Source organism: Chiloscyllium plagiosum, chromosome 2 (genome assembly GCF_004010195.1).
Source record: "Chiloscyllium plagiosum isolate BGI_BamShark_2017 chromosome 2, ASM401019v2, whole genome shotgun sequence".
NCBI classification, from domain to species: domain Eukaryota; kingdom Metazoa; phylum Chordata; class Chondrichthyes; order Orectolobiformes; family Hemiscylliidae; genus Chiloscyllium; species Chiloscyllium plagiosum.
In genome coordinates this window covers 115,040,465-115,060,626 of record NC_057711.1, presented here as the reverse complement: position 1 = coordinate 115,060,626, position 20,162 = coordinate 115,040,465, and the positions used below count along the sequence as shown (strand labels likewise).

Sequence of the window (20,162 nt, the reverse complement as noted above, 5' to 3'; positions counted from 1 at the left end):
TGTTATCACACAGTCTGCCATTGTTAGCCACTAACAGTCTCCATTAATGATAATTCACACTCACAACCAGATTATTATTGACTCCTTTGTCAGTCCAACTGTTCTTCTCTCTCTTTGGATTCTACCTCTACCTATCATTTAATCCTTACCCACTTTCTTGACCTATCTTCTGCATACAAACTGACATTTTCCTAGCTACCATCAGTACTGAGAAAGGGTCACCAGATCCGAAACGTTAACTTTGATTTCTCTTCACAGATGCTGCCAGACCTGCTGAGCTTTCCAGCAACTTCTGTTTTTATTAAAAGTTGTGTCACCATAGTCTTACCAGAGCAGAGGGGCTGCTCTCTCAATAGAGAGAGAAGCAACTGGTGATGATTTAACCTGAGGGCCACCAGACCTCAGGCGAGGGAAGAGGTTGAGAAGGAGAGTCCTTCATGGTAACCTCAAAATAGTGATGGGAATAGAACCCACCTCTTGGTATCACACTACTCTGCAAACTGACAATCCAGCCTATTGAGCTCAACCAACTCCCTGTTAAAAGTAAGGAATGCTATCTAAGACTGAGATGACAAGAAATGATTTGATCAAGGACTCGTAAATCTTTGGAATTCTCTACAGCAGTGTCATAGACTCACAGAGATGTACAGCACGGAAACAGACCCTTCAGTCCAAATGGTCCATGTCACCAGATATCCCCCAACCCAATTTAGTCCCACCTGTCAGCACCTACCCCATATCCCTCCAAACCCTTCCTATTCATATACCCATCCAAACGCCTTTTAAATGTTGCAATTGTACTAACTGCCACCACTTCCTCTGGCAGCTCATTCTATACATGTACCACCCTCTGCGTGAAAAAGTTGCACCTTAGGTCCCTTTTATATCTTTCCCATCTCATCCTAAACCTATGCCCTCTAGTTCTGGACTCCCCCACCCCAGGGAAAAGACTTTATCTATTTATCCTATCCATGCCCCTCATAATTTTGTAAACTTCTATAAGGTCACCCCTCAGCCTCTGATGCTCCAGGGAAAACAGCCCCAACCTGTTCAGCCTCTCCCCATCGCTCAAATCCTCCAACCTTGGCACCATCTTTGTAAATCTTTTCTGAACCCTTTCAAGTTTCACAACATCCTTTGATAGGAAGGAGACCAGAATTGCACACAATATTCCAATAGCGGCCTAACCAATATCCTGCACAGTCACAACATGACCTCCCAACTCCTGTACTCAATACCCTGACCAATAAAGGAAAGCATACGAAATGCCTTCTTCACTATCCTATCCATCTGTGACTCTACTTTCAATGAGCTATGAACCTGCACTCTAAGGACTCTTTGTTCAGCAACACTCCCTAGGATCTTATTATTAAGTGTATAAGTCCTGCTAAGAATTGCTTTCCAAAAATGCAGCCCTCGCATTTGTCTAGATTAAACTCCATCTGGCACTCCTCAGCCCATTGGCCCATCTGAGCAAGATCCCATTGTAATCTGAGGTAACCTTCTTCGCTGTCCACTACACCTCCAATTTTGGTGTCATCTGCAAACTTACTAATTACACCTCTTATACTCACATCCAGATCACATGGGCTGTGGAGACTGCGACCGTATTTAGGGTTCAAGAGATTTCTGTTTACCAGTGGCATAAATGTTTATTAGGATAGTGTGGGTAAAAGGGCTTGAAGTGGTTGATCAAACCTCTGTTCCTATGTTCCTAAAACTATACTCACTAATAAATACATTGGGGAAATTCAAGACAGATGTCTTCAGTTAGAACATAGTCAAAATGTTAAACTCACTACATTCTCTTTAATCTGCACAGGGGCCATGCATGCCAATTGGATTGTGAATACATTGACCTCTGGTTCAGGTTCTGCTGTACATGAACCTCAGTAGGAAATAGGAATATTGATCATAGGGAGTGGTTGAGGTGACTAGCATAAATATATTTAGGTTTGAGCTTAATACGTACAGGAGTGGAGAGGAATAGGAAGAATTGCTGGTTGAGTGAGATGAAGGAGGATGTGTGCATCATAAAAACTAGCTTGGATTGGTTGGGCTCAATGGCCTGTTTCTCTGCTGTGCATTCTACGTAATTCTGATGGCAAGCATATTGCTGTTTAGACAGTCACAATATGACAGGGACTTCACAAAAGCTCACAGTTTAAAAACAGCAACATTGTGTTTTGATTGCACCAATTTGATGTTGAAATAAAATAAACCACAGAAAAGTTTGAGATAACACAAAGTGAACAGTTGAACCTCTATCCTGCAGTTCTCCCCTTGGAGTATGATATTTCTAAGGAGATTCCCGTGCTGCTGCAAGAGCTGCAAAACCGGCCCACACCTCCCTCCTCATCTCCGTCCAAGACTCCAAAGGATCCTTCCACAACCGGCAGTGATTTTCCTGCAGATCCAAACATCTCATCTACTGTGTCTGTTACTCTCCATGTGGTCTCTTCTACATTGGGGAGACAAGGTGCCAACTTGCAGAATGCTTCAGGGAACATCTCTGGGACACACTCACCAAACTACCCCACTGCCCTGAGGCTGAACACTTCAACTTCCCCTCCCACATCGCCAAGGACACCCAAATCATGGGTCTCACCCACTGCCAAATCCAAGCCATCCGACGACTGGAGGACATACGCGTCATCTTCCATCTTGGGACCCTCCAACCGCACAGCATTAACATCAACTTCACCACTTTCCTCATCTCCCCTCTCTCCACCTCATCCCAGATCCAACTCTCCAACTTGGCATCACCCTCTTGATCTGTCCGACCTGTCCATCTTCCTTCCCACTTATCAGGTCCACCCTCCTCTCCTTCCCATTGCCATCAACCCCAGCTTCATCAACCTATGGCCTTCCCAGCTACCTTTCACCCCCAGCCCCAACCCCCTTCCTATTTGTCTCTGAGCCTCCTTGGTGCCCCCTCACGTCCCTGATGAAGGGCTTATGCCGGAAACGTCGACTCTCTTGATCCTCGGATGCTGCCTGACCGGCTGTGCTATTCCAGCACCACACTTTTTGCTTTGCAGTAGGACAATCATATCTGTGTTCACAAGCAGTTGGTGGATGCATCTAGTAAGAGGGTGGACAAAGGTTTTGTAAGGAATGCTGTGAGAGTGAGAAAATGGAAAATAGGCAGACAGATGGATCGAAAAATATGGAAACAATTTGTGATGTGGTCAGAAAGTTTGGTGGATTATTCGGATAAAGGAGATGGACGAATTAAGTTATAAAAAGAGGATGGTGAAAGAGCTGAGCTAAAATGTGCATTCCATTCTCACTCCACAAATATTTCCATAACGTGCTAAATATGAATAACATGTTTTGATTTATTAATGATATAACCTCAACGAAATAAAAGAATTTGCAAGAAGAGATGGAAATAATAGCTGAATAATAAATAGCTGATGGAAAGAGATGGAAACAAATAGCTGAACTGAAGGACAGCTGGTGTTAATGAGGGCGGCCCCGCCCCCAATCAGGCCCCGCCCAAAACAACCCGCCCCTTCACCTTCCCGCGCCCACAATCCATCCCCGCCCCCTTTCTGGCCCCGCCCCACATTCGCTCCGCCCCGTTATGTCCCACCCACGACCATATCTCCGCCCATCTGGCCCCACCCCGCATGCGCGTACTGCTCCCGCCCACATGAGTCTCTCCCCTTCCCTCTCTCCCCGGTCCCCTCCTCTTGGCCCACCCGATGTTGGAGCCTCGCCCCTCCGCGTGACCCCGCCCTTCTCCGTTTATCCTTCCCTGCCAGGGCACCGCCCCCTCTAGCACCATCCCTGGTCGTAGCTCCTCCCCTCTCCATGTGACCTGCCCCGTCCCGCCCCCTCTTGAAACACGCCCCATCGTAACCCCGCCCCTCTCCATGTGACCCTCCCCCGTCTCCCAGGGCCCCGCCTCCTTGCCCTCACAGTCGCCCACCCCTGCCCTCCCCTCCCCTCCCCTCCCCTCGGTGTGGCTCATGGAGCCGAGCGGGGACCCGAGCCCCGGGACTTCGCGTTGTGGCCTTGGATCTGAGGAGCACGAGGGTTCAGAGCCTCGGGAGAGGAGGCGGGGGGTCCCCGCCGGGGAGGGGCGCTGGTTCTGCGGCTGCAGGGAGGCCCCGGTACCGGTTGTGCTGAGAGGCGGAGGGCCCCGGCTGAGCGCTGACACCTTCCCAGTGCTGTTCGACCCGGACGGGAGGCTGGTCAGAGAGTCTTACTTTCGTAAACTCATCTTCAAGCAGGGTGAGTGATGCCTACCAGGGTCGAACATCCCCCAGGGGTGAGTGTTGCCTACCAGGGTCGAACATCCCCCAGGGGTGAGTGATGCCTACCAGGGTCGAACATCCCTCAGGGGTGAGTGATGCCTACCAGGGTCGAACATCCCCCAGGGGAGAGTGATGCCTACCAGGGTCGAACATCCCCCAGGGGTGAGTGATGCCTACCAGGGTCGAACGTCCCCCAGGGGAGAGTGATGCCTACCAGGGTCGAACATCCCCCAGGGGTGAGTGATGCCTACCAGGGTGGAACGTCCCCCAGGGGTGAGTGATGCCTACCAGGGTCAAACAACCCCCAGGGGTGAGTGATGCCTACTAGGGTCGAACAACCCCCAGGGGTGAGTGATGCCTACCAGGGTCGAACAACCCCAGGGGTGAGATGCCTACCAGGGTCGAACATCCCCCAGGGGTGAGTGATGCCTACCAGGGTCGAACATCCCCCAGGGGTGAGTGATGCCTACCAGGGTCGAACGTCCCCCAGGGGTGAGTGATGCCTACCAGGGTCGAACGTCCCTCAGGGGAGAGTGTTGCTACCAGGGTCGAACGTCCCCCAGGGGTGAGTGATGCCTACCAGGGTCGAACATCCCTCAGGGGAGAGTGTTGCCTACCAGGGTCGAACATCCTCCAGGGTTGAGTGATGCCTACCAGGGTCGAACATCCCCCAGGGGTGAGTGATGCCTACCAGGGTCGAACAACCCCAGGGGTGAGATGCCTACCAGGTTCTGGAGTGGTGGTGCTGGAAGAGCACAGCAGTTCAGGCAGCATCCGATGCCTACCAGGGTCGAACATCCCCAAGGGGTGTGATGCCTGCAAGGGCGAGTCAACATGGTTTTGCGCATGGGAAATTATGTCTCACAAACTTGATTGAGTTTTTGAAGAAGTAACAAAGAGGATTGATGAGGACAGAGCAGTAGATGTGATCTATATGGACTTCAGTAAGGTGTTTGACAAGGCTCCCAATGGGAGTCTGATTAGCAAGTTTTAGATCTCATGGAATACAAGGAGAATTAGCCATTTGAATACAGAACTGGTTCAAAGGTAGAAGACAGAGGGTGGTGGTGGAGGATTGTTTTTCAGACTGGAGGCCTGTGACCAGTGGAGTGCCACAAGGATCGGTGCTGGGCCCTCTACTTTTTGTCATTTACATCAATTATTTGGATGCGAGCATAAGAGGTAGAGTTAGTAAGTTTGCTGATGACACCAAAATTGGAGGTGTAGTGGACAGCGAAGATGGTTACCTCATATTATAACAGGATCTTGATCAGATGGGCCAATGGGCTGAGAACTGGCAAATGGAGTTTAATTCAGATAAATGCAAAGTGCCGTATTTTGGGAAAGCAAATCTGAGCAGGACTTATACACTTAATGGTAAGGTCCTAGGGAGTGTTGCTGAACAAAGAGACCTTGGAGTGCAGGTTCATAGCTCCTTGAAAGTGGAGTTGCAGGTATTTAGGATAGTGAAGGCGGCATTTGGTATGCTTTCCTTTATTGGTCAGCGTATTGAGTACAGGAGTTGGGAGGTCATGTTGCAGCTGTATAGGGCATTGGAATATTGCGTGCAATTCTGGTCTCCTTCCTATCGGAAAGATGTTGTGAAACTTGAAAGGGTTCAGAAAAAATTTACAAGGATATTGCCAGGATTGGAGGATTTGAGCTATTGGGAGAGGCTGAACAGGCTGGGGCTGTTTTCCCTGGAGTGTGTGGGATGACCTTATAGAGGTTTACAAAATTGAGGGGCATGGGTAGGGTAAATAGACAAAGTCTTTTCCCTTGGGTTGGTGAGTCCAGACCTAGAGGGCATAGGTTTAGAGTGAGAGGGGAAAGATATAAAAGAGACCTAAGGGGTAGCTATTTCACGCAGAGGGTGGTACATGTATGGAATGAGCTGCCAGAGGAAGTGGTGGAGGCTAGTACAATTGCAACATTCAAGAGACATTTGGATGGGTATATGAGTAGGGAGGGTTTGGAGGGATATGGGCTGGGTGCTGGCAGGTGGGACACGATTGGGTTGGGATATCTGGTCGGCATGTGCGGGTTGGATCGAAGGGTCTGTTTCCATGCTGTACGTCTCTATGACTCTATGAACCCCTGGTGTGTGATGCTGGCCAGGATTGAACAATGCCAGGGGTGTGATGCCGTCCAGGGTCGAGCAACGCCAGGGGTGTGATACCTCCAGGTTTGAGCAGTCCTTGAAGTGTGACACCCACCCAAGCTCAACAGCCACCCCAGGAAGAGATGAAACAACTGCCCTGATGGGAGACAGGCAGTGATTCCTCAGAATGCAGAATCCTCTGACAGGATCTTCAGGGTGTGAAGAGAGTGTTGAATGATGAGGTGTCTTACAGATTTTCTTTTTAAATTTGTGATTTCTCACATCTGATATAGGGAATGGGTGAAGGTTAGTGGAGCCACAGTGTGAAGTGGGATTGTGATGCCTTCCAAGGAGGAGAATGACATAAAGCCAGTGGAGATGAGTAAGAAATGTACTGAAAGATCTCTTCCAAGTAATTGATTGTGTTGTCTCTAATTTAGTGTTATTACTCTGATATTGTATATCTTTGTGTTGGTCATTTTTTTCAAGGTGGAGTTATCGCTTGTTTTGTGGTAGCAGTTCTACAGTGAAATTTAATAGAGTTGCATTATTTATGTGTCTATTAGAATGAGCAAATGGTTAAATTTGAAATGAAAAAGAAATTACTGGAGAAACTCCACAGGTCTGGCAGCATCTTTGGAGAGAAAGTAGAGTCAATGTTTCAGGTCCAGTGACCCTTCTTCAGAACTAGTAGGAGATAGGAACAGGCTAGCATACATGCTGAAGATAGTGGGTAAAATGAATGACAAGATAGATGGAGCCCTGAGGGTGAGAATTAGAATTAGTAGGGATTCCTCTGCCCTATATTTGCCCCTAACCTACAAATCCCTATGGGCAAGTTAGCATGGCCAATAACCTGCATATCTTTGGAGTGTGGGAGGAAACCAGAGCACCCGTAGGAAACCCGTGCAGACACAGGGAGAATGTGCAGACTCCACACGGTCCCCCAAGGCTGGAATCGAACCCGGGTCCCTGGCGCTGTGAGGCAGCAGTGCTAACCACTGAGCCACCATGCCGCCCACAAGTAAGTATCCAGCATTAGGGAAGGAATTATTTAATTTCAGACTACAGGCTAAAGTTCTGCCTTTCATGGAGTGCAACAATACAGAATATCACCATGTAAAGTTATGGTAGATACAGTTACAGTCAGGCTGGGATTGGATTACCATCTCTCAGAACTGTTGGGACAGCTAGTTTCTAAGCTATAGTTTGAGGGCAGGAGGCAAGTCATTTTCATAATAAAAAAAAGCATGCTGGATTTCATTCGGGGACTGTATGACAAATAGCTTTGATTTACAAAAGGTCTTTAGGCTTCTGGAGGCATATGAATGATTCTGGTACATATATCTACTCTGCTCAGTAATTTCCTACCAAGAACATATTTGAACCGGTCTAAGTGTACCTTTTCAACAAATTCCTCTACCTGTGAAGGTTTGTATGCAGAGAAAGACAGTATGGTGGACAAAGGGCTGGATAATGATAGGCCAGGGTGAAAGAGGAGACCAGATGTAGGTAAAAATGGGTTGGCTGTGTTGAAAGCAGCCCATGTGATGACAAGGCTTGGGGTTAAGTTTGACCTCACTTTTTCCTTTTTGTGTTGATGGTGTGATTTGACTGTATTTTTGTAAACTTGCTCATTATGTTTCAGTACTGCAAGTGTAAAGGTATTTGTGATCACTGATTAGGAATGTTTATAAGCCTTACAAATTTCACATGTGTAAGAAGTTATGTAAAGCACTCGCCTATATATTTTAATAATTAGCATAGATCTGCTTCACTTGACTTAACCTCACCAAACTGTTAGAATGCTGAGTGATTCAAAATTGGCTCTGCGCTTTACAATGGGAGCTAAAATCAAGGTAGCCTAGGGGATTTAAATTTGGACAGAAGGTAAAATTGTGTCAAATAGATTTCAATGAGATTATCCACTGAAGAGTGAAACCCTTTGAAGTACTTTTTGAAGTGGAGTAATTATTGTAATGACTCGAAATCAAGTGGTGACAAGTAAATCTACAGCCTTTGGTTACTGTGAACTGTTCTGGGCACCACCCTGTCAGAAGATTATTATTTTTGGAGAGAGTGCAGCACAGATGTATAGAATAATAATCTGGACTTTGAGGGGTAACCTCAGAGGAGAAATTACACAAGATATCCTTATATTTCCTGGAATTTAGCAAGTTCAGGGGTGATTTAATGAAAGTGTTCAAAGTAGACAAGGGGCTAAAGGAGGGGAAGCTGAATATGTAAAATTATCATGGGTAAACTAACTGCATCTCTAATGTGTGCCATTCAGTCAGAAGCACATAATGTAATTTGTGATTGACAGGTCAAGAAAGTTGTGCTTTTCCCACTGCTCGTAATAATGATGATAGTTTAGCATCTTGAGCTCTTGGAATATGTTGACAGAAGGGAGTGTGTCTCTCAGCAGATGGTTTTCATGCTCTTTGTTGACTGTGTGAAAACCGATGGTGATTATTTATGTTTGTTGGATTCAAGCAGACGTATTCCTCCTTGTAATAGTCATGTCTGGGGAACCTGCAGTTCAATAATTTTATATGCAGCTGAGGAAAGATTCAGTCCTGTTTTCAGTGTCTAGGTTTCTTGAACATTCCTTCAAAACTTATCATCGTCACATTGTGGTGGTGTTACCCTCGTAAAGGCAGGGTACCATCCTCAAAAGGCATTAGTAGCAGAGTCCTTGAATTTAAGGTAATAGTCAGTAGATTCTGATAACGTTTCACCCCCTGCTTATCGGGATAGACAGGAATGTGGAGTAATCAAATCAGTCATGATCTTATTGAATGGCCGAGCAGGCTTGAAGGGCCAAGATGTGCATTCCTACTCTGTATGTATAATGTTGCAACAGGTTATTCAGCCCAACTAGTTCATGTTGTTTATGCTTCATTTAAGTTTCCTCCCTTCACTCAGTGTTGTGCCTTGACTTGCTGAAGCCTTGCTGAACTAAGAAGTTGGTGGCATAGTGGTAATGTTACTGGATTTATAATCCTGATGTTCAGAGGCTGGGGTCATGGGCTCAAATCCTACCATGGTTATTGGTGGAATTTATATTTAATTTCAAACTGGCAGATGATAAAACACATGGAAGCATTGAGAACTATAGGGACATAATGGAGAAATTCCAAAGGAAATAGACGAGTTAGTTGAATAGATAAGTGGCAGATTACAGTCAATGCAGAGAAGTATATGATGATTCATCTTAGTACAAAGAGCATGGTGAGACAACATAAATAAATGATTTGACACTAAAAGGAGTGCAGGAGTAGATGGACCTAGGTGTCTTTGTGGGAGAATGTCACCATGCCAATGTAGGAATACCTGAGCTTTCCAAGTTGTTGTGGATAGAGTCACAAAGATTGTTCAGCCACTTGAATCTTGCCATCCCACCAATGCAAGCCAATATTACCTTGTTCATTCAAATTAAAATTCTTGCTTGGCCTGTTTAAAAACACGTTCAGTTGTTGGATGCTGATGGTTCTCAGCTGGGTTTTGGGTACTGTACTGGTAGTACCATTTACCCCACCTTCTGCATGTAATCCTACACATTCTTCCTTTTCAGATAATGATCTGATTCCCTGTTGAATGCCTCGATTGAATCTGCCTCCATCACACTCTGTGCAAAAGCTGAATGAGGAGTATGGAGTGGGTACCTCCATTATTTATGACTTTAAGAAGCAGCAAATCCAGTTTTTATATTGGATATCACATTCAGAAAGAAGGAAGTAAACAAAAATAAGCTAAGCGTAAACCAAAAAATGATGGATTAAACTGAATGATGATAGAATGAGAGGTGCCATTGACTAGGCCATTGGTGATAAAGCAAACCCCAATTTTCAGCCTACTGAACTGAATACCTAAACTTAATGTAAATAGTGTTCAGGTTGGTTCACAAATCTAAAAAATACCATGAAGTAAAGTATTTAAGAGTCTGGAGATAAATCCTCAGCACATTGAGACAGTTGAAAGATTTGTAAACAAGTTTGCCAAGTCATGGAGTCGGAGTTGTGCAGCACATAAACAAGGCCCTTCGATCCAACTCATTCATGCCGACCAGATATCCCAAATTCATCTAGTCCCATTTGCCAGCATTTGGCCTTTATCCCTCTAAACCTTTCCTATTCATATACCCATCTAGATGCCTTCTAAATGGTGCAATTGTACCAGCCCTCCACCACTTCCTCTAGCAGCTCTTTCCATACACGCACCACACTTGGCATGAAAAGGTTGCTCCTTAGGTCCCTTTAACTATTTGCCTTCTCACCTTAAACCTATGCTCTCTAGTTTGGAGCTCCCCTATTCTGAGGGAATTTGCTATTGAAAGCTTTTCTAGTGGAGAAATCTAAAATATCGATTCAATATCCTTATTTTGGCATAATGCATGAGAAAAAAAACCTTAGCAACGGCTAGTGAAAAGGACACCAACAGATGGAAACGACACAGAAGAAGATTTAATGTGCTTGGTTGTGCTAGTGGAGTTGGAACAGACCAGTGTAAATTATTGTACGTTGGAAAAAACCAGTGCCCACAATCTGGGTAAGAATATTTCTACTACATTATTATGGTAACTAGAGCATGAATAACCAGGCAAGTTTGTCTCGACAGGTTTCAGAAGTACTTTGTTCCAGAGGATGCAGTCATAATGAAAACTGCAAGATATTGTTCTTGCTTGACGTTTACTCAGCATATGCAGATGCTGGACCCCTTTTCAGTGTGTTTAACATTTACTTACCTCAGAATGTATCCTCATTGACACAGCCAAGGGACCAAAAGATTTTATAGTCCATAAAGTATGAGTATAAAGACAATTCACATTGTGCTGTGAACTGGCGCCTGGGTATAGCAGGGTTCCAGAAAGTATTTGGCGTGAAAAGTGCCATCTGGGTGATAGAGCAGACGAGGGACAAGACATCTGACAAACACTTGGCACAGCCTGTGGTCAGCATTTGTGTTTGCTGATGATGAAAATGCTGATGGTAATTTTGAAGCATCCAATATATCTAATCAGAAGGTGATTTTTGGAATTGTTAGATTCTGTGAGAGAGGTCTACACGAGCTGCACATTCATTGGGTGAGCAAGATGTTCAAGAAATTATGAACATAAACTGTGTTGAGTCTGTACTTCACACATTTGCATGTGGTGACATTATGGTAATGATTTTGTCCAGAGAAAAAAGCTGAGGACAGTGACAACATTGGTAACTAAGTAGAATAAGTAACCGTAGACACATGTAAAAAATGTGTTTGGTATTTTAACCGAATTCTGTGTACTTTGGCTGCTTTCAATTTAAAGTATGGCAACGAGTCAGCTATGCTTGCCTTACCAGTGAACATGGCTGAACTCTTTCCAGAGGTGGTAATGATAGTTTTTGGCTTGGGATCATGTTCAATACTGACCGAGATCAGTGACTGGCAAAAAAAGCCTCTTTATTGAGCATCTGCAGTTGCACAGTTCGAGTCGGCAATGGAATCCAAAGTACAATTTTACAGTAACCTCTACTCCATTTTTACATACATTAAAATTTTAGCACTGTGGTGTCACATAGTTGAATCTATTGTACATAAGCACGTGTGGCATCTGTCCTGGGGAAGCAGGAGATGCTTTAAGCACTTACTAAATGCTGGCTGTTGCTCCTGATGGGATTAGAATGTCTGTCTGGACTGAGCTTGCACAATTAAGAGGGGTTAGTCCTTCTGTCATTAAAGTAGCAATGATTGTAAAAATACCAGACCTGTATGATCTAAGTAAGTGAGAAGTTATACGCATACTAAATAAAAGTATAGGGAATATTAAACTGACTCCCGCTGGTTTTGACAGTTCTTACACATTCATGCAATTTCAAGGAAGCACAGTTTTGATAGTAAGTTTTTTTAAAAGGGGTAACAGCCCTATTTAATTTGTATTTAAAAAGTATAAATTCATATGTCAGTACAAAATGGTAGTCCTAAATAAAAGTTAGAAATCTGTAGTGTGTAAGGAAATTTCAGTGATAAGGAACAGTAGACTGTAGGGACATGGTGCAGGAAACTGATGACCTGCCATCTATTCCAGTCCCGAGAGATGGTTGCTAAGGGCTAATTAATATTATAATCCTTCTACAGTTTCAAGTGGGTTATGGACTATGTTGCCTAATGCCATGATTAAGGGCATTTCCCGAAGGCTGGGGAGGAACTTGGAATGGGAGGGGAGGGATCCAATTCTCATCATCCACATTGGTACTAACGGCACTGATCGGACTCAGAAGAAGGCTTTGCTGAAGGATTTGTAACAGGAGCTGAACTGAAAAGCAGACCCTCCAATGTCAATCTTTTTTATTCTCTCTCTCTTACAAATAGGCTTGATGGCTATAAGATTGATACAAGTGTGTTTTTTAAAAAAATACATTTAAGTGTTCAGATTGGGGATATCTCAAGTGCAAAGAGGAGGATTACTTGAATAACCTAATTCCTAACAAGTAAAATACAACAGGGGGCAAATTGAGTGATGTGTTACAGCTATAGTGAATGGAAGTTGCTGGACACCAAGGTGATCTACAGTGAAGACTTCTGTAGCACATGTTTGCAGTTTGAGCAACCCAGGATTCAAGTAGAGTTGGAGCCTGAACTGCAGATGTTGCACAAACAGGAGGAAAGTTACCTGGTCACTTTTCTCCAGAGGGAAGCTAGAATTGCCAAGGTGCCATAGATATCATAGAGATGTACAGCAAGGAAACAGACCCTTCGGTCCATCTTGTCCATGCTGGCCAGATATCCCAACCCAATCTAGTCCTATTTACCAGTACAGGTCCCATATTCCTCCAAACTCTTCCTATTCATATACCCATCCAAATGCCTCTTAAATGTTGCAATTGTACCAGCCTCCACCACTTCCTCTGGCAGCTCATTCCATACCCGCACCACCCTCTGTGTGAAATAGTTGCCCCTCAGGTCTCTCTTATATCTTTCCCCTCTCACCCTAAACCTATATCCTCTAGTTCTGGACTCCCCGTCTCTAGGGAAAAGACTTTGCCTATTTTCCCTATCCATGGCCCTCATAATTTTGTAAACCTCTATAAGGTCACCCCCCCAGCCTCCAACGCTCCAGGGAAAACAGCCCCAGCCTGTTCAACCTCTCCCTATAGCTCAAATCCTCCAACCTTGGCAATATCCTTGCAAATCTTTTCTGAACCCTTTCAAGTTTCACAACATCTTTCCAATAGAAAGGAGACCAGAATTGCACGCAATATTCCAACAGTGGCCTAACCAATGTCCTGTACAGCTGCAACATGACCTCTCAACTCCTGTACGCAATACTCTGAAATTAAACTCCATCTGCCACTTCTCAGCCCATTGGCCCATCTGGTCAAGATCCTGTTGTAATCTGAGATAACCCTCTTCGCTGTCCACTACACCTCCAACTTTGGTGTCATCTGCAAACTTACTAGCTATACCTCTTAAGCTCACATCCAAATCATTTATATAAATGATGAAAAGTGGACCCAGCATCAATTCTTGTGGCACTCCACTGGTCACAGGCCTCCAGTCTGAAAAACAACCCTCCACCACCACTCCCTGTCTTCCACGTTTGAGCCAGTTCTGTATCCAAATGGCTAGTTCTCCCTGTATCCAAATGGCTAGTTCTCCCTGTATTCCGTGAGATCTAACCTTGCTAATCAGTCTCCCATGGGGAATCTTATCGAGTGCCTTACTGAAGTCCATATAGATCACGTCTACTGCTCTGCCCTCATCAATCCTCTTTGTTAATTCTTCAAAAAACTCAATCAAGTTTGTAAGACATGATTTTCCATGCACAAAGCCATATTGTCTATCCACAATCAGTCTTGGCTGGTACATAGCCAACAAGGCAGTTTTCAGAGGACAGCATAAGAAATCTCGATGGGCCTCATGGAGTTAAAGTCTCCATCAAACTTGCCAAAATTGATACTTAGCTGATTTCTGGTAAAATCCAACAACAGCAAAAGAGAGAGCAAAGCAGTATCTGATGGGAGGAGCAGTGGGCAGCACAATGTGAGCAATTTAACTCAGTCGGGCCTGGGTCCTTGACGGTACTGGAAAGATTTCTGGAAATTTACTGGCTTCACGACAGTCCGGTCCAGGGAGGGAACGAATGGCTTGAGATTGGTGGGTTAGTAGCTTAACAAGAGAGCTGATTGAAAGTGTGAGTGAGGGGCTGGGTGACTGAGTGAGTGATGGACGGACTGGGAGGTGCTGCAAGGGTGAAATTCAAGTTTACTGCTCTGGCAATTGTTAACTTTCTGCAGTTAGCTCCCTTCCCAGAATGAGTGAGAAATTGAAGCATGGCTCCTATCATCCAAAGAGGTTGGCAAGCCTTGTTGTAGAGGTTTGTGTGGATAGGGAGATGGGGATAGATGAAGTCGAGTGGGATGAGGCTTGTGTGGACCAGAAACACCACCGTTTATTTATTTTAATGGAATGTGGGTTTCACTGGCAAAGCCAGGATTTGTTGCCCATTCAAATTGCCCTTGGAACTGAGTGGCTTGCAAGACTTTATCATAATACAGTCAACCACATGAGTACAGGTCTGGAATCAATGTCGGCTGACTGATTTTATTCATTAAAGGACATCAGTGAACCAGATGGAATTTTACAATTACTGGTGCTTGTTATGGTCACCATTACTGAGAATAGTTTTATGTTGTAGATTTATTAGTTGTATTTAAATTCTAACAACTACCGTGATGGACTTGAACCCATGCTGAGAGCATTAGCCTTGGCTTCTAATCACTAGGATATTATCCCTTACTCTGGACAATTAAGTTGGACTGGATGGCCTGTTTCTGTGTTGAAAATTCTATATAATTCTTTTATTTAAATTAAGTTTGTTTTCCTGAATTGGCATGTTTATCTCAATGAATTAATGTAATTCAAAATTACTTTCTAGATATCAGGACATTGCTTTGGGGAGAAATTGGTGTCCCTTGGGTGGGGATGGCCAAGAACATAATCAAGAATTCACTCCCTCTTAGAAATTCTGGATGTCTGTGATGTCTTTAGATGTTTAGTGTCACTTGCTGTCCTTCAGGTAGTTATTTGGTGTGCAATTTAGATCTTGTAAACCTGACTTCAAGCATACTAACCCAGAAACTGATTGTTGAAAACTATCTATATTCGTCTTGGATCTAGTGAGTTAAAAGCCAAGCATGCAGGTGGTCTAAGATGAGCTGGCTCCTATTCCAATGTTTCTTACTCTAAATGCTTGCTTTTGACATGTGAAGTACAAATCCTGAGGCAAGAACATAATCACACACTGATCTTTAAAGGACTCCCATCGGTAGTTTATGAAGACGACTGTTAAATGTTTTTGACCAGCTTTCTGTATAAAAATTATACATACTTGATTATCTTCTTTCTGCTATATTCATTCTGTATTCCTGGTGGAACAGTGGCTCATTTGAAGTTAACATAGCAGCCATTTTCCTTCAGTTGTGAGGAGATGGATGTGAGCCATCACTTCGAGCAGAACTCCAAGCGAACTCTGGGCAGCAGTACCAAAGAGAGTGTCTTAAACAGGGAAATGGAGGAACACAAACCAGCTAAAGGACTACTGTTCTGAACCAGGCTGCCAAGTGCCTTAACAAAATGTTAGCCAGGATTTTTTTCTCTGTTTGTTATGGCTACTGGAGGTGTTCACAATGGAACTGCACACTCAGATTTCACAACTCTTCACATGATTTAAAATGGCAACCAGCAAAATTACTGGAGTGGGTACTGGTGGGGACCAAGAGTGGGCATAAATTCTGATTCCAAAGTCATTTTTACAATCATGGCTCAGTGGGTGGTACTGTCCTTTCTGAGTGGGGTTCCAAGCCCCATAATTTAGAATGAAACTTTGTGCTACCACTGAGGGACTGCTCCGCTGTAACAAGTGACTTTCCTGGGATGAATTGCTAAACCCAATCATGGTTTAACATGGATGAACAAAATCATATGCCACTCTTGTAAAGCGAGAAGGATGAGTTCTCCCTGGTGCCCAATCCAGTATTTAACTCTCAATCAAAATCTAAGAGCAAAGAATCTTGTTTCATGCTGCTTTTTGTGAGAGTTTGCTGAATACAAAGTGGTTGCTGTGTTTCTTATGACAGTTACTGCTCTCAAAATAAATATCATTTCTACTATAATGCGCGTTTCATTAATACAACTTTGCTATAATACGATTGACGAATTGGGGACACGGGATTGCACAAACACGGGACTGCCACGTTATAACAATATATAACGTGGTAGTTATATTGACTGTATATCAATTTGTTTGTAAAGAAGTGTCCTTAGATTGTGCATAATTCTTTTCCAAAACTTTTTTTTTAGATGTCCAGTTTAAATTAGCCCAAATCCTCCAATGTTGTAATAAACCACAGAAGTAATGATGCCATAATTTCTCAAGTCTCGATCTAGTCCTTGGAGAAAGTCTCCAATGTTTTGAAATCTGAAAGGATGTTTAATAAGAACTGAGACACTAGTCACAAAAGAGACTGCAAGATTCCCAATGCCTCCTGGATGCCAAGGGTTTGAGGAAGCAAATGGAACAACCAGTTTTGTTCATTTTTTTTCAGGTGGTGTGGATCCCAGTATTCGTAAGGATGTTTGGAAGTTTCTGTTTGGGATGTATCCCTGCTCCTCCACAACCCGAGAGCGTAAAGTGCTGGCATTGGAGCGCTATGTTCGCTATAAGATGATGAAATGTCGGTGGCAGACCCTCATGCCAGATAGCAGGAGGATGAGGGTGGATGAAGCTGACAGTAAGTACTGTCTCAATTGTGTGTTCTGTATGTTAGTTGGAGAACTGGCGTAGCTTCTCTTGCTTTGTTTTCAAGTTGCACATGGAATAATTAAACCTAAGATGCACTGTAGGTGCAGCAATAGGTCCCTCTAATCTCCTTTGCCTTTCAAAGTTCGTGACTGACCACCTACATCAACTCCACTTACCCTCTTGATCTCCTAATTCCTTGATTCCCTTAGGTATCTACTAATTTCAGATATGAATATGCTAATTGACTGAATGTCAACAGTACTCAAGACAAGAGAATTGAGGATTCATAATTTCCTCACCTCCGTCTTCAATATTCTTATCCTGAGACTCTAATCCCTAAAGAATGGTTATAAAAATTGAGGGAAGGTTGTTGGCTTGGTTTGGACTTCGCTGGAATGAAGTATCTCCGATAATACCCTCAGAAGTTAATTTCTCATTTTCTCTGCAAGCTGTCTTCCCATCCCATCCAAGCCAACAGCTCTCAAATGTTGCAACACAAGAAAAACATTACTAAACATGAACTGACAATGATGTGAGCATTTGAGATGAGTATAGTGGGGGATCAGGACTGTTGCACAGTGAACTGATAGTGAGACATAACAAATGGCTAATTCATAACAATGTTTAGCTGTGGTCACCCCAGTGTGGTAACTTTGGGATGGGTCACAGTCTGCATGGACAATCTCAGTCTCCACCTTAATTTTGATAAATCTGTGCTGGAACAGTATAAGTATAGAAGTTAGAATTGGTCTATGCATGTGGGGTTATTTTCTGATTGCTCCTGATCCCCAGCTATATTTTTTCAGCAGTTGTAATCCATGATTGGTATAGGACTATCAGTCTAATTTCAACCAGGAGAAAAGGAGAATGATCCTGGCTATCAGAAAAATTGTCTTTTTCCTTTAATTTGGATTAAATCATGGGGTGCTACAGCAAAATGGAGACCATTGAATCTATAGGGGCACAGTTGTATTTTTAAAATGTTTGTTGAGTTAATCCCACTCTACCTGTTGTTTCCCGACAGCTCTGCAAATATTCCATCTTCAAGTGTCTATTTCATTCATCTTCTTAAATGTTACTATTGAAACTGCTTGCACCATCCTTTCAGGCTGTGTTTAAAGAAAGTTCTCTTGTTTGCCCCACTGGGTTCTCTTCTGCCAATGTCTTCCCAATTTTAATTTCAAACCTTTCGATGATGTTCCTGTCACAAGTCAGTAAAAATAGCGCCCTTAGACAGTCTTGTGAGTAATTTATCCATTCCTTCAGAACTATTTCATGATGGTCTATGTCAATCATAGTGGCCTTTGTTCAGCAAAACTGATCGATCTGTTGATCTTAATGAAATGCATGACTATGAGAAAAAGTTGTTCAATTAATTTAGTTCTCTTACGTGAGGCATATCTGTGCACTGGAGACAGTTCACAAATTGTTCATCAGGTTGCTTCCTGGGCTAAGAGGATTCAGAATCATACAGGTATCCCGCAAGAAAACAAACTCTTCCATCCAACTCATCCACACCAACCAGACACCCCAAATCTAGTCCCATTTGCCAGCACTTGGCCCATATCCCTCCAAACTATTCATAAAACCATCCAGATACCTTTTAAATGTTATAATTGTCCCAGCCTTCACCACCACCTCTGCGTGAAAAGTTGCACTTTGGGTCCCTTTAAATCTCTCCAAACTCACCCTAACTCTATGCTGTCTAGTTCTGGACTCTCCCACCCCAGGGAAAATACCTTGTCTATTTACTCTATCCATGCCCCTCACGATTTTATAAACCTCTGTAGTATAAGGTTACCCCTCAGCCTCCAACACTCTAGGGAAAACAGTTCCAGCCTATTCAGCCTCTCCCCGTAGCTTAAATCCTCCAACCCTGGCAACATCTTTGTTGATCTTTCCCCTGAACCCTTTCAAGTTCCACAATATCCTTCCCGATAAGAGGGAGACCAGAATTGCACACAATATTCCACTAATAGAATTATGGTCGCTGGCCCCAAAGTGCTCCCCCACTGACACCTCAGTCACCTGCCCTGCCTTATTTCCCAAGAGTAGGTCAGGTTTTGCACCTTCTCTAATAGGTACATCCACATACTGAATCAGAAAATTTTCTTGTACACACCTAACAAATTCTCCTCCGTCTAAACCCTTAACACTATGGTAGTCAATGTCTATGTTTGGAAAGTTAAAATCCCCTACCATAACCACCCTATTATTCTTGAGGATAACTGAGATCTCCTTACAAATTTGTTTCTCAATTTCCCACTGTCTATTAGAGGGTAAATAATAAATCTCAAAAGGTGATCATCCCTTTCTTATTTCTCAGTTCCACCCAAATAATTTACATGGACACATTCCCTGGAATATCCTCCCTAAGTACAGCCATAATATTATCCATTATCAAAAGCACCAACTCCCCCTCCTCTCTTGCTCCCCCCTCCCCCCCCACCCAAAACCCAACCACCACCACCTTCCTGTAGCATTTGTATCCTGTTACATTAAGCTGCCAGTCCTGTCCATCCCTGATCCACATCTCTTTAATTGCTTTGATATCCAGGTCCCATGTTTCTAACCATGCCCTGAGTTCATCTGCCTTCCCGGTTGAGCCTCCTACGTTGAAATAAATGCAGTTTAATTTATCAGTCCTACCTCGTTATCTGCTTTGATCCTGACTTTTTGACAACTTCTTTTCCCAACTGTACCAGTCTCAGACTGATCTTCCTCACTATCTCCCTGGGTACCAAACCCACCCCTTTCTGCCAGCATATTAGTCCCCTTCCAATTCAGGTGCAATCCGTCTTTTTTTATACAGGTCACTTCTACCCCAGAAGAGATTCCAGGGATCCAAAAATGTGAACCTTTCATTTTCTTATGAGGGAAGGTTTAGCAAATTGAGCCTATACTGATTGGAGTTGGGAAGTTGAGAGGTGATCTGATTGAAACATATAAGATTCTGAGAGAAGTTTTTTTAAAGAGTGGCTACTGAGAGGATATTCCCCCTTTTGAGTCAGTC

The 20,162-nt window shown here is 43.7% G+C and overlaps 1 protein-coding gene across 1 annotated transcript in view; it reads left to right on the top strand.

Moving 5' to 3' along the window:
* Window positions 1–3,820: 3,820 nt before the first annotated feature.
* The window catches only part of si:dkey-238d18.4 (TBC1 domain family member 17), a 49,639-nt gene continuing 33,297 nt past the window's right edge, over window positions 3,821–20,162 (top strand). Inside the window, exons 1-2 of the mRNA XM_043716526.1 lie at window positions 3,821–4,242; window positions 16,953–17,138. Coding sequence (XP_043572461.1) covers window positions 3,978–4,242; window positions 16,953–17,138 — 451 coding nt within the window. The 5' untranslated portion in view covers window positions 3,821–3,977. The remainder of the gene's footprint in view (window positions 4,243–16,952; window positions 17,139–20,162) is intronic.